At 38.0% G+C, this 26907-nt stretch overlaps 1 protein-coding gene and 1 pseudogene across 2 annotated transcripts in view; one reads left to right on the top strand and one right to left on the bottom strand.

The window, feature by feature from the left end:
* LOC128579422 (rho GTPase-activating protein 15-like) overlaps window positions 1–26907 on the top strand; it is a 159058-nt gene that overhangs the window by 34485 nt on the left and 97666 nt on the right. For both annotated transcript variants that reach the window (XM_053581528.1, XM_053581529.1), the window contains exons 4-5: window positions 88–153; window positions 15057–15146. In XM_053581528.1, coding sequence (XP_053437503.1) covers window positions 88–153; window positions 15057–15146 — 156 coding nt within the window. The remainder of the gene's footprint in view (window positions 1–87; window positions 154–15056; window positions 15147–26907) is intronic.
* Window positions 9031–10598, bottom strand: LOC128579421 (methionine aminopeptidase 2-like; annotated as a pseudogene).

The following is a 26907-nucleotide window of genomic DNA, read 5'->3' as shown; positions in this document are numbered from 1 at the left end:
CTGCTCTTGAAAACATTTTAGTAGAGCTTCTCTGATGTCTGGAGTGAATATTCCCCAGTATAGACTACTTTGTTTATCTTTTGCTAGATGCCTGGGAACAGTGTCAGTGAGCGATATCTTCAAAACAAAGTTGAGCAACAGCACTGTAGAACAGTAAGTAGTCTAATTTTGCTAGAAAGTTTGTGTGGGACTGGTTTATGAAGAACCTTGATTGAGAGAAGAGATGATTGAATTCTCTAAGAAATATAGAGCTTTTTGTAGCTAATATGAAATCTCCTCATGTTAGGAGTGACTCAGTTTTCAGGGACATGTTTGGGAAATTAAGGTGTATTTTTTTCTATTTTTAATAAGAAACACATATAGAACTTGTTACATTATCTGAGAGGCATGTTCTAAAATTTTATGCAGATTGACAAAAGCAATAAGGCCTGAGCTCTTATTGATAAAGAAAAGGGCAAAATGGCTAAGTTTATCATAATTTTGGTTTAATGCATTTAGTAAATCACAAAGTATCTTTTCACTGACAAAATATTTTTATTGTCTTATATGTCTTTGACCTTCATGGTCATTTCTAAAAAAGTTCTAGGCCATAGAGAATAAGCAGGGCAATTCATGCAAGGAGAATTGAAAATATCCAGTCCCAAGAACACAGGTATGTCACCTGTAAAGCAAACCTGAAAGCAGTTTTCTGTGACTCCAGAATATTTTTTCAGGGTTACACCCCACTATTACAGAATAAATCCATCTTGTAAAGTCTTTGCAGTTTGAGAATTTTTTCTTGTATCCACTGCCACCATCCATGGGACGAACTCAGTCTCATTGTTAGGTGGATGAGATCCACTGTTTCCACTATGTTCAATATTGCTCAGAAAACTTAGTATCACTTTTGACATACACTCAAAAGCATTAAACATGTTTTAGGGAATATTTTTTCTCTAAAATTATGTGGTTATAAAGTCAGTATATTAAAAAATTGTTTTTCATTTTACATTGCATTAATATGTACTTTTTACCAAAGGAAACAGCTGGCAAAGTTTCTTCTTTTTAAATTGCATATGTATGGAGTATAATGGGATGCTTTGATAAATGTATATATTGAGGAATAATTAAATCAAGGTAATTAACATATCCACCATTAACTTACCATTTTTTTGTGATGAGAACATTTAAAAATCTATTCTCTTAGCAAGTTTCAAGTATATGATATACTATTTTTAAGTATAGTTAGCACACTGTGTGATAGATCTCCAGAACTTAATTCCTCTTATTTAATTGAAATTTTGTACACTTTGATCAAAATTTTCTCACACCCTTCCATCCCCAGATGCTAGAAACCACAATTTCACTCTCTACTCCTTCTATGAATTTGACTTTTTATGCTTCAGACTATACTATAAATCTATAGTGATCAAAGCAGCATGGTACTGGCACAAAAAATAGAGAGGTAGATGTATGAAAAAGAATTGAGAACCAAAAGATGAACCCAGACACTTATTGTCATTTGATCTTTGATAAGCCTATCAAAAATATAATTTGGGGGAAAGATTTCCTATTTAACAAATGGTGCTGGGTAAATTGGCTGGCGACTTGTAGAACACTGAAACTGGACCCACACCTTTCACCTCTAACAAAAACTGACTCTCACTGGATAAAAGACTTTAACTTAAGACATGAAACTATAAAGATTCTCGGAGTGAGTGCAGGGGAAACACTTCAAGAAATTGGCCTGGGAGAATACTTTATGAAGAAAACCCCTGGGGCAACTGAAGCAACACCAAAAAATACACCACTGGGATCTGATCAAACTAAAAAAGCTTCTGCACTGCCAAGAACACGGTAACTAAAGCAAACAGACAGCCCTCAGAATGGGAAAAGATATTTTCAGGTTACGTTTCTGACAAAGATTTAATAACCAGAATCCCCAGAGAATTCAAACTTATTAATAAGAAAAGAACAAATGATCCCATTTCATTGTGGACAAGAGACTTAAATAGAAGCTTCTCTGAAGAAGACAGGCACATGGTCTACAGACACATGAAAAAATGCTACTCATCTTTAATCATCAGAGAAAAGCAAATCAAAACAACTTTGAGACATCATCTAAGTCCAGTAAGAGTAGCCCACATAACAAAATCCCAAAATTACAGATATTGGTGTGGATTTGGAGAAAAGGGAATACTTCTTCACTGCTGGTGGAATGAAACCTAATACGTTCCTTTCAGAAGAAGTTTGGAGAACACTCAAGGATCTAAAAGTAGACCTGCCATTTGATCCCACAATTCCTTTATTAGGATATATTCCTCTATATATCCAAAAGACCAAAAATCACTTTGCAACAAAGATATTTGCACCAAATTATTCATTGCAGCTCAATTCATAATTGCCAAGTCATGGAAGAGGCCCAAGTACCCATTAACCCATGAATGGATTAATAAATTGTGGTATATGTATACCATGGAATACTATGCAGCCTTAAAAAAGGATGGAGACTTTACCTCTTTTATGTTTACATGTATGGAGCTGGAACATATCTTTCTTAGTGAAGTATCTCAAGAATAGAAGAAAAGGTATCCAATGTACTCAGTACCTTTATTAAACCAATTTATAATTAGTCACACTTCCTTATGAAAGATAAATCACAACTATAGCCCTGGATGAAAGAGGGAAGAGGAAAAAGATGGGAGGAGATGGGAGAGGTTTGATAGAGGGTGGGTAAATGGGGGGAACACACCTATGAAGTGTATCGCAAGGGAATAAGTCAAATCTATCAAGTATAGAACACAAATGTCTTAACACAATAATTAAGTAAATGAGGTGAAAGCTATATTAATTAGTTTGATGTAAACATTCCAAATTATATAAAAAATGAACACATTGTACCCCAGAAATGCATAAATGTTTTCATGATGTATGTGTATATGTCTTAATAAAAAGAAAAATAAAGAAAGAAAAGAATTTCACTTTTTTAAAATTTTATTTCTAATGACAGAAAACTTTGCGAAGGCTGTGAATAAACGGTTAACTTGTTCAAACCACTCATTCAGCCATAACCTCAAAAGCAAAAAAGGTGTAGTATAAAAAGCCTCATTAAAATAATCTGTTTGCTTTTTTAATATTCTTTACTTCCCGTGTGAATAATGAACATAAGCATTAATTAAATAATGCAATGCATACAATACTCATCCACTGTAGTATAACTTTAACAACAAAACAAACTTATATATGGAAGTAAAATGATGTGATTTAGCAAAAAGATGAAAATAGTTTCAATCAGAAAACTATTCATGAATTATTGAGTATTCTTCCGTGCAAAATGAATATAGAATGATTTTATCTTTGTAGAGTGAGTACTGAGCCTTATTCAGACCCCCGCTCAAGGATCTCATGAAAAATGGAGAGGCAAACAAGAGAGCTACCAAGTTTAGCCTAATGAAGGCATTTAAAATCTCTGTTTATATTTTAATTTTTATAATGGTAGTCCTCTTGCAAAGTGAGCATGGTTATCTTTGGTGCAGCTTATTAGTATAGCCATATGTATTGCATCATCATATGGCCTCATCAAACATTTAATAATTAGGAAAACAGGTTACAGTCCAAAATCTAGAGAGTAGTGGATAGAGATGGAAATAAAGAAAGAAACAAAAGAAATTAAATTCTAGTGTTTTATTAATGTAAGCTTTGGAAAGAAAAAAAAGGAGATCAAGTGATCAATATTACTATAAATGAAGCCAGGTTCTCTAGTTATAATTTTCTCAAGATTTGGCCATTAACCATAATAAATTCTATATCTTATATAATTTTTAATAACCACAAAAATCCATGAAATTGATAGAATGCTTTATAAATGGATAATAGTTTACTGTCCCTCAATAAACCTCACCTTAGGCTCTCTCAGAAAACTATTTTAATTATAAAGCTTGCCTCTCTGTGGTTTATCATTTTGGTCAGTGTAATGCATCTGTTTTGGAGCTTACATTTTTCTAAGATAAACTTAATCCCAGAGTGTATTTCTTAATTTATGGACTATATGTACTTAGTCTTCCTTAAAAATTCCCTACTAAATTGAACTGCTCTGGGAAGCAGCATATCATATTAGGTAGGAACAGAGGCTTTCAAGTCAGACCACCTAGGCTAGGAATCCCAGGTTCACATATTTGCAGCTGTAATCTTGGTTGTCTCATTTGCAATATGAGGGTTAAAAGAGTACCTATCTCCTCGAGCTACTTGTGAGAAAATTGGAGTAATGTGCCTAGCACCTAGAAAACACAATAAATCGTAATTATATTTATTATTGCAGTTATTACTACATGAAGCAATGGAGTGTGGTGGGTAAGAGCAGAGGCAGATGAGAGAAGGGGAAAGAGAACCTGGGAAAAAGCCTAATGACCTTTAAAAGGCTTAAGCTAAGAGGTGTCCTATTGTTTCTGCTCAGATGCCAGTGGTGGGACTAAGTAATTGGTCACATTTTGATGCAAAAGGAGATAGGGAAGAAATGGAATGTCCAGCTGGTTTGCTGCTTGCAGTGACAGCTCTAGACCCCTGAAGAGAGAGCACAGCACACATTTTGGTGGAGAACTATCCGTCTCTGCAACAAGAGCAAAACTAGCTGTCTCAACCCTATATATACATTTTTTTTTTTTTGAAAACAATCACATAAACAAAGCTTTATGGGAGAGGTACTTGTACAAATCAAGGACACAGAGAATGAACTCAGAAAGAAATGAGGCTGGAAATGACAGGAAACAGTTCCTGGGATATGTTTCCAGGATGGTGTCCACTCTGGCTGCTACTGTGCAGGGAGCCTCAGCAGACAGGTGCGCTGCTCAGCTGGAAAGGGAGCTGCAAAGGGACTGTGTAGGAAAAGCTTAAAACAATTTGTAGGCTGGGCGGCGCCTGTGGCTCAGTGAGTAGAGCGCCAGCCCCATATGCCAAGGGTGGCGGGTTCAAACCCGGCCCCGGCCAAACTGCAACAAAAAGAAAAAATAGCCTGGCGTTGTGGCGGGTGCCTGTAGTCCCAGCTACTCGGGAGGCTGAGGCAAGAGAATCGCGTAAGCCCAAGAGTTAGAGGTTGCTGTGAGCCGTGAGATGCCACGGCACTCTACCCGAGGGCGGTACAGTGAGACTCTGTCTCTACAAAAAAAAAAAAAGAAAAAAAAATTTGTAGGAGGGAGGGAGCAGAAGGAGAAACAGAATTTATCTTCCACATTTCTTCCGATTTCTTCACCAACCAGAGTCTTCACTTGCCTGCTTCTTAAGGGCCCTGGCCTCACCCTCACCCAATGAGGGGCATCTGAGGTGGGTTCAGTGAACAACAGGAGAGACTCTGAGGAGGCACCTGAGACATCAGAAATATGCCCAAGATAGTCACCTTGAGGAAATAAATTAGCCTTTTTGTGTAATGTAAATGTAAAACTGTATCAGCTTATAACAAAAATAGACTGAGTAGAAGCTATTATATTTATTATAACAAGATTTTAATTCAGAAATAAATGCTCATTTCTTGAAAAAGAGAGAATACTTTCTCTTCAAAAATAAACAAAAACACCCAACATTCTAGTACCCCAAATCACTAGCAAAGTTTTATTTTTCTGAAAATCTGGTTTGATTTGGGCATGTAATATACTGAGAAATTTCATTGAAGAAGCAGTTCCAGTTATTATTGACATCATTGATATTCATATACATAAAACTCACATCTTATAATCAAAGTATCATCTTCTATGGTGACAGGGGCCATACTTTAGACATTAATAAAATCAGGTATCCATTCAGCACTCTTTACTAAATCATTTGGCCCAAATGAGAATTTATAAGTGAGTTTTATCCTCCTCCATGAACAATTTTCCAGAATCAAAACCAGTTATGTGATAAAACTTAATCCCTCTAATCAGATTTTATATTTCACATGTAAGAATGATAAGGATCATTTGAGTCTATATTCTGGAATAGCAATTAATCCAAAATAAAAAGATGGCAGCTAATAACCTGTTGCATAAACTCTGAGCTTTGTCCATTATTTTAAGCCACATCTAGTAATAAGGGTGGAGGATGAAGGACCAGAGGATTGTTGCCTACATACATGCCCAGTCTTCATCGTGGAAACTACCACCAAGCAAAATCTGACCTTTGATATTTTATTAGTACACATTAAAAGACAATGGACCCCAAATATCCCATGAAAAATGGAAAACTTAATCTGAATCAGAGACAAAAAATATTAGAGAGAAAATACTCAATCAGTTATTATTGGGAAATGATGAAGATGGACTAAGAGCATAATAAACATCAGAAGTGGATAAGACCTAGCATCAATTTTTAATAACTTCATATCACTCCAACAAAGAGGCTTTTATATTGTCCAAAAAACAGTCACCCTTACATAATTCTATTTCAGTATTTTAAAAATCAGTCATTTCTATTTTAAGTTTACCCCCAGAAGAAATATATGTGCATTCTTCAATTTTTAAATTCATATTTAGTCAGTTTTTTAAAAGTTTATTTTTATAATGATGTACAATATGATCCATTGGCATCATGCAGTTTATTAACAGACTTTTTTCTTATGTTTTATAGCTGTAGAATCAGAAATACGTTTTCTATTAAAGGAGTCTTTAATTTCAGGCTTCTTGAATAAAATCTTGATCATCTTCCAAATAAATTCTACAACTTTTCTGAACTACTTATTCCAGTGCTTAACACTGAAATGCTGAAAATTTTCCCTTCTAATAATTCCTAGGCCTTTCTGCTGTAGCTTTGTGAATATGAACTACTGATCAGTACAATTTTTACACAGTCCTCTCTCTACTTGTCTCAATTTTCTCCTCTGAGGTTAAATGTATTTGTTGGTTTTAATCTTACTCAAATAAATTTACATTTATCTTTGATACTTATGAATCCACACCAAATCTTTATTTGCTTCAGTTCTTGCCTACAATCAGTGTAAATGGAAACATTGTGCTTTAACTTCCTATGCATTTCCCACTTTGTAAATCTCATTCTGAGATGTATTATTTGTTTTTGTTAACATATTGGACTAACCCAGATATTTTTCATTATAATTCTCCATGCAGTTCATCAATTGTTTCAATAGTATCTGTTGAACACTTACTGTGGGCCACTTGGCTAGATTTTGAAAAAATAAATGTAAGACAAACCCAGTTATCTGACTGCATAGCTGGAGGGAAGAGTCAGCCCCCCCAAATGGTTACAATTCACCCTGTGAATAACACAGAGGGTTGCAAACGAGTATGTTTTGAAGTAGGAGAAAGGGAAAGGAGTGACTTGCCCAACAATAAGGAGAACCTGTGGAGACCTTCTTGGAGTTGCATTGTGAAAATGAGCAGGCAAGCAGGCTGGGTTGAAGAGGGAGATAAATGTATTCTGGGTGAAAAGAATGAATGCATGTTCACATCCCAAAAGTATATAATTGTGGAAACGTGTTGTATTTGGTTGCTGCCATGGCTATAGCTAATGTGGACTAATGAGGAGAATAATTGGAAAAGGAATGAAAACAAGAAGGATGGGGAGGAGAGGATACAAAGCAGCCTGTATGTACCTCACTGATAGATTTGAACATTATCCTGTCAATAATATGCTTTCCAGGAAAATAATGTGAGGTTTGTAATTTAGGGGGGAAAAAAAGTCAAAAAAGTGAAGAATGAACTGAAAATATTTTTATTGGTCACAAAGGCAAGAGCTAGAATAATTTAGGTGGGAGAAAATAAAAACTCAATTGAGGTTATGATCATGAGATAGAGAAGATGAAGCTAATTCTGGAATTGGGGCTGCTGTGCCTTTTGATTTTGGATGGCAAGAGAAAGGGCGAAGGGTTAAAAAATTTTCAGGTGAAATTATTAGTGATTATTTTTGAAGACAAGCCATAAAGAAAAGGGGCCAAGTCTGTGAACACAATGATTCCACTGAAGAGTCTGTGCTATCCTCTAGTGACGGCGTAGAAAAGGCCTGAGAGAGGGACGGAGGGAGGGGGGTGGGGCCTTGGTGTGTGCCACACTTTCTGGGGGCAAGACATGATTGCAAGAGGGACTTTACCTAACAAAATCAATCAGTGTAATCTGGCTTATTGTATCCTCAATGAATCCCCAACAATAAAAAAGAAAGAAAAAACAGTTCTGGCATGTGGAATAAGCTGTGGGCCAGAGTAACCCCCCGAGGAGTCAGCAAATGACAGGTGATGGTACAGGACTGGGAACATGACTGACACCCCCTGGAAGCAGTGAGCTGGGAGAGATAACAAGGGCCTAGAAGAATATGCCAGGGCTTACCAACAATTAGGAAGTGGGGAAAGGAAGAGAAGTCAGTGAAAGAAAAAGGAAGGAAGAGTATAAAAAGAGAAAGAATTTGGTCTCAAACTCATCAGCTCAGGTGATTCACCCGCCTCAGCCTCCCTGAGTGCTAGGATTACAGGCATGAGCCACCATGCCCTGCCCAAAGAGACATAAAAAGTGAAAGAATTTGGAAAGAAAATATGGTATTTTTACAGCTCAGGAACAAGAGGGTTTTAAGGAAAAAGGTCGACAGAAGCTAACGATACAGAGTTCAGAATACAGAGTTCAGGTAAGATGCTGATGGGAAAGAAGGGCACCAGATTGTTTTTTTGTTTGTTTGTTTGTTTGTTTTGTCAGATCTGAAAATGTCTTTATTTTTTTTAGAAAATGGATTCCAGGAAGGTTAAAAAGCAATACCAGAGAGTATAGATGCAGAATTGGATGTAGTCATTCAAAGCATTCAAGTAAGAATATGGCAATATAAACATCCAAAAAGCATCCCTTAGATGTTCAAAACAAAATGTTTAAGTCATTCCTAACTAATTTAAGCTTTATAGCATTTCCTAGACAGGAGAAACTAAAACAGTTAACATTTGAAAAGTCCTGAAAGCTTTTTCCTTGGTTAATTAGACCGTTTGCCTTTGATCAAATTCCTTCTTTTTTAACATGAATAAAAAGTATTACAAAGGTCCACGGTTAAAACAGACAACATGTTGCAAATTAATTCTAGTATAATGTATTCCAACAAAGCTTAGAAAATAAAGATGTTGAGGTGGCTTTGGACTAAGTTTAATAGTCATCTCCTCTGCTGACAACTTCTTTGCATGTTGGACGCAACGGTATGGTATGTTCAAACTGTGCTGTACATGATCCTTTAATGTCACATAATGGTGGATATGGATCTACAATGCCCGAGTCACACAGATTCTTCAGAGCCATTAAATATTTACTTTCTCCTAAGCGATCAAGCCATCTGCGGCAGAAGGCAAGGGTGCCGAAGCCTTATCGGCACATGTCCAACATTAAAATTTTTCACGTAATGTGAACATTCCATGTCATCATGAACAACACCTTTTCCTGTACTACCAAAGGGTTCAATTGCATACACTTTTCCTTCTTCCATTCTTGTTGCCTCTCCTTTCACCATGGGCACTGTTTTCCCAGCATGTATTCTATACTGCCCAATTGAATGTCCATTCAGATTACGGATTGGTTTCACTTGTTATGTCTTCCCATCTATTTCAACTTCATAGGATTCCATAACTTCTTAGATGGCCTCCCCAACGTCTATGATGTTCACATAGACGAACATCAATTCCAGCACACTTTATTGCAGTATTACTAGCATCCTTTACAGTTTTTAATAATGTATCATATTTGGGATTAAAAGTGACAGTAAAAGCACAGTCAATAATCCTACCACTTATGCATGTTCCAAAATCTATCTTACAGATGTCATTATACTGTAATACTGTTGTGTCACCAGCATTGGGAGTATAATGGGCAGCACAATTATTGAGAGAACACCCAGTAGGAAATGCCAGGCCTGCATTTAATCCATTCTCTTTTATCAATTTGCGTAAACAGTCTTCTAACTTTTCACAGATTTCTATCATTGTCATCCCAGGCTGGATCCAACTCATAACATATTTTCTAACTTGTCGATGTGCTTCTGCAGCTTCTCGAAAATCATTCCAAATCTCTTCACTGGCCTGATCTAAGGCTTTCTTTTCTTCACTTGTAGTTCTCCAAGCAGCTGTTTGCCCATCTTGTGTGGGTGGATATTCTCACTCTTGTCCTTTGGGAAATACACCATTGGGATACAGGTCACATATTGGAACTGAGGGTCTGTTTGAACTTTTGATCTCTCCTTCCTTCCTTCCTTCCTTCCTTCCTTTCTTCCTTCCTTCCTTCCTTCCTTCCTTCCTTCCTTCCTTCCTTCCTTCCTTCCTTTTCTTCTTCTTCTTCTTCTTCTTCTTCTTCTTCTTCTTCTTCTTCCTCCTCCTCCTCCTTCTTCTTCTTTCCAGTTGCTCCATCCCCATCACCATCTCCATCTTCATCATCATCATCTCTTTCTTTTTTTCTTCCAATGCTTGTTTTTCCAATTTCTTGCTACCTCATCCACTGAGGCTCCTGATTCTTTATCAGGTTCTTGTTGCCCTACTGCAGCAGCCCCTTTACTCTTCTTCTTCTTCCATCTTTTTTTCTTGGCTGCTTCTTCAGCCATAGAGGCAGCTTCCTCCTCCCTGTCATCTGCATCCAAGTCACCATTCAGGTGGCTCCCGAGGCCGCTGCCTCCTCCACACCCGCCATGTTGCCTGAGAGAGTGTGAGGGAATGAGAGCGGCACCAGATTGTGTTGATCTGAATGGTCAAGACCTTTTAGAAAAGTCAGATGTCAGTGGTTAGGAGAGAATGGAACATGATCAGACAGAATGTGAATGCAAAACAAGGAAGAATCTGGCAATAATGAAAGGGAAATAGGTAAGACCAAGAAAAAGTCAGGTTGTGGAGCTGATGCTTGCTTTTCCTTTTTTTTTTTTTTTTGGTACAAAGAATTGAATTGAGCATAGTTACAAGCTAAATGATATAATCCATTTGAGAGTAGGAGAAAGGGACAGCTCAGAAAATAAGACACAAGATTGGATAAAATTAGGAACTAGAGAGGTATAAGCTTTGAGCTCCCTTTGGGGCAAGACAGGGCATGCCTTGTGGGTCATTTATGGACCATGTGGCACTGATGGGCCAGGTAATGTTGATACTGGTAGCAGCAACTTGTCATATCCAGGCAAGCAAGTTCATTAGGTAAGAGTCACAGATCCAGGCCTGGAATTTGGAAGCCAGAGGGAAAGTGAGAAATGTTGACACTTATAGAGAAAAAGTAAAATATGTGAATACTTGTTCTTGGACCTAAAAAAGGCATTGATTTTTAGGTAAATAAACTAGTAGGAGGAAGATAGAGGTATGGTGGGGAGGCCATGTATTCTGTTGTGATCAAGGACTTGGAACTTGGAGTCAGATAAAAGTGAGTTCATATCTCAGGTGGGGCACATCCTGAGTGTGTGATCTTACATAAGGCACCTGGTCACTACCTGTTTGAGATTGTTCATGTGTAAGTTGAAGGCAATAGTAATATTTTTATCAGATTGTTTTAAGGGATAAATGAGATATCAATATAAAGTGTTCATAGAGCAAGATAGGAAGCTGTCATTAAAGTTTATATATTTTTTTATTTTAATTATACAAACTAAATATGAAAAGTGTGAAAATTTGCGAAGTTTCCAGCACAAAAACTCCATGATGCCTGTGAAGTAGGAGTAAATCACTGGATGGGGCAGACTAATGAGGCCCAAAGCTTTGGAAAAGAGGTGTCATGAGGAAGAAGAGAAAGGGACCAGAAACACATCAAAAGTTTACCCAGCAAAGTCGAAGACCCAGCCGAAGGAGGTCTTGTTAGTCCAGTATTCGGTGGTATGAGAAAGATCACAGAGGGACAAGCAGATGAGAAGGGTATCAGTGGAGGGAGTTGCTGACTGTTGAATCAGGGACCACTGCTGGTCACAAAAGAAGTGAACTCAAGAGGGGCTTGAGAGGCTGGGAGACTGCACAAAAGTGGACGATTTCAATAACTTCAGAATCACACATGACAACAGAGTGGCAGTGAGGAAAGCTCTGGAAGTGGGATTTTGGAGTGAGAAGCAGCACAAAGACTTCTGAAGTGGAGAGGAAGTGAAGGGATGAGATCAGGAGGAATGGAAGAGACAGGGCGATGTGGAGAAAGTGCTCAGGTGGATGATGCCATGAGATTATTGAGAGAGTTCCGAGGGCAAGAAACCTGAGCCAGCTGCCATGTGATTTAGTCCATGATGCTGACAAGAACATTTTCGAGATTGACATCACTAGAGTATGATAAGACTGTGGAAAGCTTAGAATGCTTTTTACCCACAGGTTTCCTCTGTATCCTATGGAGTCTATAGGTAATATTACAGATACTGAGGCTAATATGGGATCCATAAAGAAGAGCCAATATTTTCCTTTAACCTGGAGGCCCAGTGCCCAGCAAAGTGACTCCCACATTGATACACAGCAGGTGTACAATAATTGCTCAGTGAATGATCCGTGACATCCCACATTCTATCTAAATATGAGTCCATTAAACCGTTTGTCACTTCTAAATCACAAACCAAAGACTTCATACCCATTGGGAAAAAAATACAAATCTTAATTTTTGTAAAATTGGAATTTTAAGATACCCAAGTCTCCCTTCCAAATCACAAATGATAGTTGCATTTTGGTATTTTTCCTTCATTCATTAATTCAGCAAATACTCATTGAACAACAACTATGGGCCAGGCAATCTTCCACACATTGGGAAAAACAGTGGAGGGAAAGGCAAACAAGGCCCAAGCTCAGGGAGCTTAATTCAAATGGAGGGGGGGTAGGACACAGACGGTCAGCATATAAAAATATATATGTTAATTTCTGTCGGGAGGAGGGCTGCAGCGAAATTAAAATAAGTAGTGAGCCAGAGAGTAACCAGGAGCACTGAAGCACAACTCTTTTATACAAGACAATCAGAAAACACCTCTAACAAGGTGACATTTAACTGGGACCTAATGGATAAGAGGGAACTGGCCATGTGAAGATCAGGAAATATTCTAGGCAAAAAGGTAGGGCAAAGGACCTACTGCGAGATCAAGTTTAACAGCAAAGGACAAAAGCAAGATCACTATGCCTGTCCTAGAGTCTAGTGTGCAAGCCATAACTTTCCCCAAATTCATACATGTTTAAGCATGAGTCTGAGCACAGCGTATAGGCAAATTTCAAGCCCTGCGTAGTGGTGAAGAATAGGCTCTGAGCGACACTGCCGGCATCTAAATCCTGGCCCCTCAATTTCTAGCTCTGTTATCTTGAGGAAATTTAACGAATCATTTGACACACTTTCTTACCTGAAATATGGTAATAATAAGAATACCTACTTCATAAAGCTGCTGTAAGATTGAAATGAATTATTAATAATAGTTGTAAAGAACTTAAGGAAGGGTTTGACACATAAAAAGTGCTTGTTATATAAAATATATTATATATATAATACTACATATAAGACTGTATTATATAGAAAAGATAATCCCTTTGTTATTATTAGTGATTATTTTTGTTGGTTCTGAGTATCACCTAATTTAATTAACTCTATAGGAAGGATGTCGTTTTTAATTTTCCTGCATCACAAATCACCTAACAATGAACACCATAATCATACTTTGAGATTTTCCACAATAGTAATCGCCTGGCTGGCAAAGTGTGGGTAAATCATTAAACACTTTCATGGATCAAAATATGAGGTATTTAAAGGTGATGGCAAATCTTGAGGAATTTCTTATGAAGTCACTATTAAATAAAAAAGGGAAAGGCAGGTATATTATAACTTTTATCCTGTCAACTGAATTTATCCTGCAGGAAACTTATGCTTGGCTTGTACAATGTTTTGAACAAAAATTATACAGTTGTCCCCCCCCAAAAGCCCTCACAACTTATTTTTTAAAATTCCAGAGATGTGGCTTCAGACAAATAGTATTTCTATTAAGCTCATAGAATTAGACAAAATAGTTATGAGGCAACATATGTGACAGATAATATCTTTCAATATTTTTACCATTATATTATTATTTTATGTATTATGCTCACGTTCATGTTGAAAACATTGCCCAAAAAACTATTATAGGCTATGTATATTAAAACTGATAAAGTAATGGTTTTTCTTTAATAAATTTTAGTTACTAAAAATGTTTAATAATTGGAGTTATGAAAATTTAAAATTATATGTGTGACTCACTTGTATCAAATGAAAATAAGAAGCAGCAAATATAAATGATATTCCTATAAATTTATTATTATGAATTATCAAAATAAAAACAAATTTTAACTAACATCTACACTGTAATTGGGTAATGATAAAGAAACTATACATTATAATCTATTTAGTATGTATTACATTTATTAAATAAAATTATACATATACTTACATGTATAATCTTAATATCTAAATTGTGAATTTCCAGAAGGCATAGTTGGTACAATAAATACAGTATTTACTGAGTTTGTTAATATAGGAAACACAAACCTAAAAGGAGTCTTTGAGATTAATTAATCTGCCTGCTCACTTCTCAGATGATGTATGTAACAAGGCTCTAAATAACGTTTCTAAAGTCACAAAACTAAAAATTAACAATTTTTCGCATTATAGTATGATTTATTAATTTTTCTTTTCCTTTAAAGTGTAATAATTTGTGACTTACAATGGTTTTATGTTATCAATTGAATAGCAATATTCCACATTATTGAGTAGCAGATTTTAAACTTTTTTTAATAATTACTAAAAACACTATTTCAAAATGTCAACATTTTAAATATTATTTTTTATATTATCTATAATGAGTGATATAATTTAAAAAATAGACTTCTAATTTTATATGGTAAAAATTATAAAGTCTCAGGCAGCGCCTGTGGCTCAAAGGAGTAGGGCGCCGGCCCCATATACCAGAGGTGGTGGGTTCAAACCCAGCCCTGGCCACAAAAACGGCAAAAAAAAAAAAAAAAAAAAAAAAATTATAAAGTCTCAAATGAAAAATTCCTTCAAATTAGGTTTCCAGGAGATTGGAGCAAGGCTTTATATTATAACTATGTATAGCTACTAACTCAATAAAACCTATTTTCTTTGAAATGTATCTACAATGTTATATGCTTTTTAATCTTATTTCATTTTGGTTTACAGAAAACTGGGCACAAAGCAGAAAGTGTGGATTTGTATGGGGCACATATAGAATGGGCCAAGGAAAAATCAAGCAGAAAGAATGTCTTTCAGGTAAGAATGCTACATATATTCAGTTTATTCCTATTTCCTCTAAATCAGAGCTTTCTTGAGTAATCAAAGTAAGATTACCTTCTTGTGATGTGTTCATGTGCAAGAACTAGTTTTCTGAAGGTTATTACGAAAAATTGACTTGTTGAATCTTGTGTTTGGTTTGTTGTTTTCCCCTGATGATTAGTTGCTATCTGAACACAAAATATCTGTCGTGCATGAATTAGTTTTACACACAGATCATTGAATTTTGTGCTATCTTTTATGGTTTGGGGTTTAATTGTGTTGGAGTTTGAAAATGCTTAACAAATACTTTTAATATAGAATTTTCAGATACACAGAAACTAAGAGTCACTAATGATAAGCTACTGTTGTTCATAGACACTCCTGCCTTTTAGTCATTAATTATATCACCAGTGTAACTTAAAGGATGGAAAGGGCTGAATCGATAAAATGAATCTTTCCATATTGCATACTTTAATTTTCAGAAAACATTTATGATTATGATTAATAATTATAATAATATACCTTTAAATAGAAAGAACCATATGAAATCTTTAAGAGAAATTAAAAACTACATAATGTTAACCAAAATCATATAATTTAGGGTGATTTCTGTGGCAATTAATGATTTTAGACCATGGAGCTTGATATTTTTTATTTTTATATGAAATTTCAAAGTAACCAGTAAGTTTTATAGGTATATTTTAGAATTTATATTATTTAGTAGCCAGGAATCCAGATTATTACATTTTTTTAATTAAATATCTTTTAAGGGCATTTGGCCTTTGAAGGGAAGCCAATTCTTCTGTTCTTAAATACTGTGCTGAAGATAATTAATATGTTAGGTCTTATAGAAGCTTAGGTAGCTGACATTTCCTATCTATATTTTCACAGGAGGGAGAAAAGTTGGCTTCCAGTCTGATCTATATTTTCCACATGATAATTCAGTTAAATCCAAATGATTTGGGTCTGTTCACATTGAAAAAACAAAAGAAAACAAAAAACATTTTTAATGTATTCTGGAGTAAATTGTTTTTCTGGTTCTAGTTTAATCTATTTAGGTATAGAAATTATTTTTATCAGAAAAGAAAGTGAAAGAATATATGCAATTATGATGGGTCAATTTATGGTAAACTTTAAAAAGAAAGAAAGGAGGAAGGAAGGGAAGAAAGGAGGGAGGAAAGGAGGGAGGAAAGGAGAAAGGGGAGAACATGTGTTTAAAAGAAAAAGGAAAAAAAAGAAAAGAAAATCAAATACAACTTGTTTGGACACAACGCTCTAAAGCCAGAAATTATTAAAATGTGGCCGTACAGAATCAGAGAAACAAATTTTGCTTTAAAGTGATATACCCTGTTTTCTCAATTTCTTATTTTTTTTTATTATTCTGCCATAAATAACAAAATTTAAAGATTATAATCCTAGCTTTTATAATAACCTAGACAACCAAAATGAAAGCTCTGGTCTAGATCAGGTGAGCTCAGTGGTGGAGCCTTATTATGTATTAAGGATTTAGCAACATAGTCCCCAAAGTTGTAAAAGAAAGATATTGAAATTTGACATAGACATAATTCTTGGGCAATAGAAACTCTTAGTGGCTAAGCCAGGCTTGTTCAGTTCCTTCTGTTAACCTTATGAAGTTAAATTAGACCAAAAATATGGATAACAGTCAACTATGTATGATGAATACAAGGCTGTAAATATTGAAGAAAAACTTTAAAAATATTTATGTATAATTTTACATGCCTAGAGAGAGATGCATTTCAATCATCTATATTGATAGTATCATCCTAATCTTTTTCTGAACATGACTAACCACCTCCTGTTGCAATTTTCTACTTGATTTTTGTATTTTTAAATATAGGTACTTCCAAAGATATTAAAAAGCATTCTCACTTTTTAGCTTTAGGAGGTGAAAATCTTGCCAGCTAGTTTTGTTTGTAATGTAACTGAGTGACCATAGGGCCATGGTGTTCTTACATCAGTTTATCTGCTTTATTTTTTATATTGTACCCTGTAGTTTGAAGAATCAGAGGTGATTTTAAGAATATTGTGAATAACAAAGCTAAAGACATTCAAGTTTAATTTTCTGCTTCATATTTTTTGGGGCAGGGGGTGAACCACTTCATTATTTGCATGCTGAACTCTTCTCATCACCTGAACACATGAGCTGTGGTGAAATTTACTAATATGTATCCATAGATCCAGACTACGCGAGTAAGCCTTTTGAGAAGAATAGTATAAATAGCTTTTATAGTTCTGTTAACAAAAATGCATTGGGAAGGATTTGCTGGAGAGCTAAATCTAGATGACTGCATCAATATTTGATTAGATACATTAGCTGCTCTAACTCTCAAATGATCAGGATAAACATAATTATGTCTCAAAAACATGGTATTAAGGCATTGTTGGGTGTTTGAGTGTGTGTGAGCAGGAGTTTCATTACCTACAGAATAATGAAGTGTTCCTTTCTGACTGAAAAAGACCATCATAGCTTCAGCTGATGTACTATATCAGAAATAGCTTTAGAATTCCAAGTTTGAATTAGGCTTGGTGTTCCATCTCAGTCTATGAATTATAGATTACAGATAGCAAATGACTATTGAGATTTTTGGTTCAAGAAAAATCAAAGAAGTGCAAATTAGAAATAATTTAAAATTTGAAATCTGTCTTCAAAAAGTTGATGGATTAGCAATTATATGCTGCATAATTACAATGTCTATGGAGAAATTGATCTTAAAATGAATATAAAAACAAACAAAAATAGTGTGTGCTTAAGATACGCTTGAAAGTCTCAGAAGAACACATTTGTGATATTAAAAAAATGGAAGGATTCCATTTGTTTGTATATGCCCATTTAAACCTTTAAGTTGTCATTTTCTCTTTGTTTTAAAAGCTAAATTTCCTTTATAGTCAAAAGCTTATCAAACTATTAATGTGGATTCAGAGATGGGCAGAGGCCTGAGTCCAGGGAAAAATGAAATTGATAGACTGTCTGGCTGGTTTGAGGGCATGGGAAGCTGTATTACAAGGCATTTGACGTTATTGTTGCAGATATGTGAACCCTCACCCACGGGTTCTAGGAAAAGAACAAGTTGAAAACAAGGCAACTATTAATTTCAAGTAAAATAAAGGTATAAGGAAAAGATGAGGCAATCATGGTACAATTGTAGGTTCAGTATAAACATGGCTTAAATAATCATAATAATAAAACCTATGGATTTAACCAAAAAAACGTTATCTCCCGTAAATCTCTTGTCTGAGGTTGCCAGCATTCTGGAGCTGGGAGGCAGAAAGAATCTTAACATCTTGTCACGCAGTACACAACTGTCCCGTGGCTCTGTCGTCTTCACTCTGGTAGCACAGCCCATCATACCTGATGCTGCTCCAGTCTTTCTCCTGAGAATACACCTCCATTTCTATGGGGGTGAAAGAGACTTGCAGCACCAGGTAGGGAGGCGACAGCTTCTACCACTCTCTGGAAACTAACACCTGGCCTCTTTGCTCATCGGTGGCGAGTGCCTTACCTACAACCATTTGAGCTCATGAGCCCATGTCTACAGCACGGGCAAAGGAGTGAGTGACTGACGTAGGACAGGGAAAAGCTCACTGGAAGAGCCAAGGCCAAGGAACTGAGAGGCAAGAACATTGGATGGTCCACCCACATGGATGAAGTCATTAAAAATTATCCCAGAAATAGAAGTGGAGAGGAAGCCAGTGAATGACGGGGAAGAAGAGGGGAAGAAGATGGTGTAGTCTAAGGGAATAAACTTCAAAGCATCCAGCTTTAGGTTTTTCTTGTTGATTTTTGTTTAGTTTTTGCCAGGAGAAAAAGGAAGGAAGGGTTTAAAAGAGCCAGTACTAACAAGGAAGAAACTTATCCCAAATTCTGGACTTCCTTGAGGTATGTGGGGTGTGTGAAATAAATACCTTCTCCCAATGGGGGCTGCAGCAGGTAACAATGAATCCAAGGACAGTCCAGCTTCAAGCCAAAATAGGAGGTGAAAAATGTTCAAACAAAATGCTGAGGATGCAGGGTGGCTTAAAGTTTACAGAAATGGTATTCAGGGGGGTACAGAGATAGTTTAGGAGGGATGGAAATTGGAGATGAACACAGTATTAAGTCCAGATCTTAGCAGCTGACTGGAGGGCCTTGGACTACTGGTAGCCACCGAGGTAACAGAGGATATGAAGTGTAGTGGTGTTGGTCACAGGCATCTCTTAGACCTGTGCTTTACAAACCACAGTAATCTATTAAGAGACGAAAAATAAACTTGGTGGGTTGTGATTAACATTTATAGAAGAAAACAGAAAAGTTCAATTCAAGTAATAGGTAAAATCTTTGTTTCCAGAAACATTTGCTTCAGTTGTGGGGGAAGGGCGAGGGAGCATAATCTATGTGTGTCTGTGTTTACTGGGCCACTGTATACAATATGCTTCTTACTGGGGGTAGATGTCAAAAAGTTGGAAGACCCTCTCTTGGAAAAAGGCGGACAACTGGGTTTGAATGTTTTGCTTATTGGGAGGCAGGTTGGAAGAGTCTTCCTCAGGCCTTGCATAATGCCATTGAAGCAGCTCCCTTATTTTCTGTCTAAGCACTGGCTATCCTCTGAGAACTAACATAAATTTTTTGTTCTTCATAAAGTGATGTTGCCGTTCCACCTGTAATATCTATCTACATTACATGTGAAGCTATATAGGTAGCTTGTCATGTTCTTTAGAAAAATATGTTTTATGAAAAGACATGAAGTCTTTCACTTAGTATCCATGCCCTCAGTCAAGCTAAGCAAATATTTTTATGCCTACTGTATACCAGGTACTGTTCTGTATACTGGAGACACAGCAGTTTTCATAACTGACAAAACCTTTTTTAGAGGGAAGTTTCTCTTGTTATCAATTCACTCTCTTTGGTTGTTATAGTTCTGTTTGGACTTTCTGTTTCTTCTTGAGTCAATTTCAGTAGCTTGATCTTTCTGGGAATTTTTTCAATTCATGTAGATTATTTAATTTGTTAGAATGTGATTACTCATAATATTCTCTTATAATCTTTTTTATTTCTGCAAGGTTGGTAGTGATGTCTTTTCTATCATTCCATAATCAGTGATTTGAGTTCTCTCTTTCTCTCTCTTACTTGGTTAGTATAGCCAAAGGTATGCCATTTTTATTGATATCTTCTAAGAACCAACTTTTGTTTATGTTAATTTTCTCTATTTTTTCTATTCTGTATTTCATATATTTACACTCTAATCTTTAATTTTTCCTTGCTTTTGAGTTTACTCTGCTCCTCTTTCTAATGGCTTAAGGTGGAAACTTAGGTGATAAATTTGAGAACTTTCATCTTTTTCAATATAACTTTCAATTTTCCTTTAAGTATGTAAATTTAACAAATATTTCTTGGCTGTCTTAGCTATGTCAAAGTTTTTATGTCATGCTTTTGTTTTCATTCATTCATCAAGTTTTTTCCTAATGTTTCTAGTGATTTCTTTTTTGTTTCATAATTATTTAGGAGTGTTTTGTTTAATTTCCATGTATCTGTGAATTTCCCAAATTTCCTTCTGTTACTGATTTCTAATTTAATTCCATTGTGATTGGAGAAAATAATCTGTATGATCTCAGTACTTTTAATTATATTGAGGACTTGTTTCGTGGCCTAACATGATCTATCCTGAAGAATGTTTCACGTGCACTTGAGAAGAATAGTGTATTCTGCTGTTTTGAGGTGGAATGTTCTAGAGATGTATTGGTTGCAGTTGGTTTGTAGTGTCGTTCAAGTCTTCTATTTCCTTATTGGTCTTCTGCCTCATCCTATCTATTGTGAAAGGCAAGATGTTGAAATCTCCAACTATTACTGTTGAGTTGTCTACTTCACCCTTTAATTCTGTCAGCTTTTTCTTCATGTATTTTTGGACTCATGTATATGCGTGTTTCTAACTTACGTTTTCCTGATGGATTGACCCTTCGTCATTATAAAATGTCCTTCTTTCTGTTTAGGAACAATTTTTTCCCTAAAAGTCTATTTTGTCTGACATTGGCATATCCACTCCAGGTCTTTTTAATTACTTTTTTGCATGGAACCTATCTTTTCATCATTCAACCCACTTGTGTCTTTAAAGTGTGTCTCTTTCACACACTATAAGGGATGGTAAGATCATAGTTTTGTATTCATTCTGCCAATCTCTGCCTTTTAATTGGAATGTTAGTACATTTAGTCTGTTGGTTTTCAAAGCTGCTATCATTTGGAGGTGAACGCATAGGTGGTACTCTTCCCACACACACACTAATACTATGGGCTCTCCAGGCTTTTCCATTTTAGCTATGCCTGATGTCAGCCATTTAGGTTTAAAAAAAAAAATACCAGCCCTTCAATAAAATGGTTCACGTTTCAGTTATTGTGGCATATTAACTGTGAGCAAATGCATACAGTACAAACTTTGTGGCTAGCTCTTCAGTCCACAAATCCCTATGTAAATAACAGGTACCTATCAGGATTAGTGACCAACCACAGCAGCTCTTTCAAAGTCTGTTAGTGATCTGACATTGCACATCTGTTATTTCATTTAGACACTGACAGCAAAGGGTGAGATTGTGTTGCTTCCATTTCTCTAAGTGATAAATCCACACAGCACTGTATAAAAATGGATCACTGTAAGGGAATTGGTTAACAAAGATGAATGTGTAACAAAGAAACAAAAAATGGTAAAGATGGAATTGAAGTGGCATTTGAATAGAACATAAATGAAGTCCCACAGAATAGACAACTGTGGGAAGGTGGACGTCCAGAGACTCTAGCTACGAAGCGGGTGGAATTCACTGAACGCACACTGAGATGAGGAAAGTGGTTGTGACAAGGATGAGATGTCCCAAAGGAAGTGAGATGTTCACACAAAAATTTTACATTTAAGGAACTGTCTGAGCCCATGGCACGACACTAGAAGCACGCTGGATTAAATGTTGAGTGCGATCCAAACGTGATGCTTTCCCAAGGGTACAGGAAAGATGCTCTCTCAGTACATAGTAACAGTCACACTAGAAGAAAACAAACGCTATTCAAATTACTCTTGATAACTTTTTTTTTTTTTTTTGTAGAGACAGAGTCTCACTGTACCGCCCACGGGTAGAGTGCCGTGGCATCACACAGCTCACAGCAACCTCTAACTCTCGGGCTTACGCGATTCTCTTGCCTCAGCCTCCCGAGCAGCTGGGACTACAGGCGCCCGCCACAACGCCTGGCTATTTTTTTGTTGTTGTTGCAGTTTGGCCGGGGCTGGGTTTGAACCCGCCACCCTCGGCATATGGGGCCGGCGCCCTACTCACTGAGCCACAGGCGCTTTTTTTACAAAGAAAGCACTTTCATTTTTCAATGTCCGTTAAGGCTTTAAATTGCAATGCATTAAATTATTAGCTTTTCTATTTTTTCATTTCCCTATACAATATTTTTGTAACCGTCAGTTAAGTGAGTTTTGCACGTTTTGACAAAAATTTTAAAGGTCATGGAACTCTTAATTGTTCCATTAAGGCAATTTTGCACAGTTCACAGCCATTTTCACTGTCCGGTACCACCCAAGTAAGAACTGCATGTGTGTGCATATATATAAAATATATATGGAGCGTGTACTATATATAAATATAAAGGGCAGATCACACCATTACAAGTCATTTGGTGGTCATTATAAATAAAATATTCTCTGCTCTGTAAGTGTGCCCTTGGGATTCTTTTGGACTAGGAATGGTTGAAACGAGCTCCGGTCGTCCGCTGAACCCCGGATGCGCGCGGAGCGTGGGGCCCAGGCGGTGCCGCGGGCGGCGCAGGCGGCGGCACTTCGGCCCCGCTGCGGCTGCGAGGAGGCCCCGGCTCGCGGGGGGCGGGGGGCGGGGGCGGGCGGCGGCGGGAGCCGCGGTTCACGCACAGCGGCGGCAATGGGAGCGGCCCGGCACGCACGGCGCCGGCGGCGCCGGGAGCGGGAGCGGAGCCGGCCACGCACCGCGGCTGTGTCGGCGGCGGATGGCCCAGAGCTGATCTATGCGGCGCTTGGAGGAGTTGTGTCTGCGGGCGGTGGCGGCGGGGCCCTGCAGGAGAGCGGAGCGGGGACAAGATGAAGTACCAGAAATACCTGACGGTGCTGCAGACGGCCATTGGCGTCACCCCCTCCAACCGCAGCAGCCTCCTGCCGCTCAAGAGGAAGCTGTGGTGAGGGCGGGCACCGCCGCGTCCCGCGCGGGCGGGTTGGGCCAAGGGGCCCCAGCCGGGGTCGCGGGGGCCGCGGGGTGGGGTGGACGGCAGAGGGGCGCCGGCCCGGGTCGCGGGGGCCGCGGGGCGGGGCGGGTCAGGGGGGCGCCGGCCGGGGTCGCTGGGGCTACGGGGTGGGGGCCAGGACGGGGTCGTAGCCGGAGCGGGGCCGCTGGGGGGCGTGGGCCGGACCTGGACCTGGCCCGGTCGTGCAGGCAGGAGGCCGTGGCCTGGCCCGACGGCGCGCGGCGCAGCAGCCATTTCCGAGCCCCTCGGCCGGGCGCCGTCGCGTGTGGATCCCGAGGCAGGTGACACCGAGAGACGCGCGCTGCGGCGAAGCAGCGGCCGGAGGCCCCGGGCGGCCGCACCCGGACACCGGCCTCCGCACAGTTGTCCTTTAAGCTTCATTCCAGCGAGCTCTGGTTCAGAATTTCCAGCCAGGTGGCCTTGCAGACAGCGAACAGTTTATCATCGCTGGATGCGTTTTCTGTTATTTCTAGAAAGTCATTTGCTGCTGCTGATGTTGAGTACGTAGTCAAGATTGGGCTGTTCCAAGGGCAAAGGGAGTAAGTTGCAAGATTACAATTGCATTGTCAGAGACTGTGTTTTATTTGCACGCGTTTTGGTTCCTGCTACCTGGAAGCTGTTAATGAGGTAATGGGAAGAGAACATCCTTAAAGAAAAACGCTGGAAGTTATTAGTGTACATTGCTGATTATCTATAGGCGTATATATTGCATGCCATTAGCATTTATATATGCCATCTGGAATCCCAGTGGCCACCTAGGCATTCCACTGGCTTGATTTAGGCTTAAGACTCTTTCAAAAAAATAAGTAAAGGAAAGCTGACTTCAGAAAAAAAGGTGTCAGTAATCAGGATAGTCGGTGATGATTTTAATTTTAAAATCAGTAGTCAGTGTGTAGCTCATGAAGGTTTTATTGAATTTAATTGAACGTGGGCTAGTGTAAAACTAGGGTTGTAGAGCAAAGAGGTGCATTTCTTTTCTTTTTTCTTTTTTTTTTTTTTTTTGAGACAGAGTCTCACTTTCTTGCCCCCAGTAGAGTGCTGTGGCATCGTGAGTTCACAGCAACCTCAAACTCTTCGGCTCAAGTGATGTTCTTGACTCAGCCTCCAGAATAGCTGGGACTGCAGGTATCTGGCACAGCACCTGGCTGGTTTTTAGAGATGGGGTCTCTCACTTGCTCAGGCTCATCTCAAACTCTTGAGCTCCCAAGCAGTCCACCCACCTCAGCCTCCTAGAGTGCTGGGATTATAGGCATGAGCTACTGCACCTGGCCTGCCACATGCCTCTTATCATTTGACCTCTTAGCTTCATTTCAGAGACCTGGTCAAAACTTTAAAATTGCCTAAATGACTTTGTGGGAGCTCAGTGGGTAGCATTAGAAAAAACATAGATCATAGCCTGGTTAAATTCTTAAGACAAGGTACTCTTGCAGAGTCTGTGTGCAGGGTGAGTCCAGAGCTGATACCCCCCTGGTGTGTACCAGTACAACTCTCCTGGTGACCAAAAGTTTTTTTTTTTTTTTTTTCTTTTTTTTTTTTTTTATTATTGGGGATTCATTGAGGGTACAATAAGCCAGTTACACTGATTGCAATTGTTAGGTAAAGTCCCTCTTGCAATCATGTCTTGCCCCCATAAAGTGTGACACACACTAAGGCCCCACCCTCCTCCCTCCATCCCTCTTTCTGCTTCCCCCCCCCATAAACTTAATTGTCATTAATTGTCCTCATATCAAGATTGAGTACATAGGATTCATGCTTCTCCATTCTTGTGATGCTTTACTAAGAATAATGTCTTCCACTTCCATCCAGGTTAATACGAAGGATGTAAAGTCTCCATTTTTTTTAATAGCTGAATAGTATTCCATGGTATACATATACCACAGCTTGTTAATCCATTCCTGGGTTGGTGGGCATTTGGGCTGTTTCCACATTTTGGCAATGGTAAATTGAGCTGCCATAAACAGTCTAGTACAAGTGTCCTTATGATAAAAGGATTTTTTTCCTTCTGGGTAGATGCCCAGTAATGGGATTGCAGGATCGAATGGGAGGTCTAGGTTGAGTGCTTTGAGGTTTCTCCATACTTCCTTCCAGAAAGGTTGTACTAGTTTGCAGTCCCACCAGCAGTGTAAAAGTGTTCCCTTCTCTCCACATCCACGCCAGCATCTGCAGTTTTGAGATTTTGTGATGTGGGCCATTCTCACTGGGGTTAGATGATATCTGAGGGTTGTTTTGATTTGCATTTCTCTAATATATAGAGATGATGAACATTTTTTCATATGTTTGTTAGCCATTCGTCTGTCATCTTTAGAGAAAGTTCTATTCATGTCTCTTGCCCATTGATATAAGGGATTGTTGGCTTTTTTCATGTGGATTAATTTGAGTTCTCTATAGATCCTGGTTATCAAGCTTTTGTCTGATTGAAAATATGCAAATATCCTTTCCCATTGTGTAGGTTGTCTCTTTGCTTTGGTTATTGTGTCCTTAGCTGTACAGAAGCTTTTCAGTTTAATGAAGTCCCATTTGTTTATTTTTGATGTTGTTGCAATTGCCATGGCAGTCTTCTTCATGAAGTCTTCCCCCAGGCCAATATCTTCCAGTGTTTTTCCTATGCTTTCTTGGAGGATTTTTATTGTTTCATGCCTTAAATTTAAGTCCTTTATCCATCTTGAATCAATTTTTGTGAGTGGGGAAAGGTGTGGGTCCAGTTTCAGTCTTTTACATGTAGACATCCAGTTCTCCCAACACCATTTATTGAATAGGGAGTCTTTCCCCCAAGGTAAGTTCTTGTTTGGTTTATCAAAGATTAGGTGGTTGTAAGATGTTAGTTTCATTTCTTGGTGTTCAATTCGATTCCAAGTGTCTATGTCTCTGTTTTTGTGCCAGTACCATGCTGTCTTGACCACTATGGCTTTGTAGTACAGACTAAAATCTGGTATACTGACGCCCCCAGCTTTATTTTTGTTACTAAGAACTGCCTTAGCTATACGGGGTTTTTTCCGGTTCCATACAAAACGCAGAATCATTTTTTCCAAATCTTGAAAGTACGATGTAGATACTTTGATAGGAATGGCATTGAATAGGTAGATAGCTTTGGGAAGTATAGACATTTTAACAATGTTGATTCTTCCCATCCATGAGCATGGTATGTTCTTCCATTTGTTAATATCCTCTGCTATTTCCTTTCTGAGGATTTCATAGTTTTCTTTATAGAGGTCCTTCACCTCCTTCGTTAGGTATATTCCTAGGTATTTCATTTTCTTTGAAACTATGGTGAAGGGAGTTGTGTCCTTAATTAGCTTCTCATCTTGACTGTTATTGGTGTATACAAAAGCTACTGACTTGTGGACATTGATTTTATATCCTGAAACATTACTGTATTTTTTGATGACTTCTAGGAGTCTTGTGGTTGAGTCTTTGGGGTTCTCTAAGTATAAGATCATGTCGTCAGCAAAGAGGGAGAGTTTGACCTCCTCTGCTCCCATTTGGATTCCCTTTATTTCCTTGTCTTGCCTA

The sequence above is a fragment of the Nycticebus coucang genome, unplaced genomic scaffold (assembly GCF_027406575.1).
Source record: "Nycticebus coucang isolate mNycCou1 unplaced genomic scaffold, mNycCou1.pri scaffold_53, whole genome shotgun sequence".
Taxonomy (NCBI): domain Eukaryota; kingdom Metazoa; phylum Chordata; class Mammalia; order Primates; family Lorisidae; genus Nycticebus; species Nycticebus coucang.
This window is presented reverse-complemented; position numbering and strand designations above follow the sequence as displayed.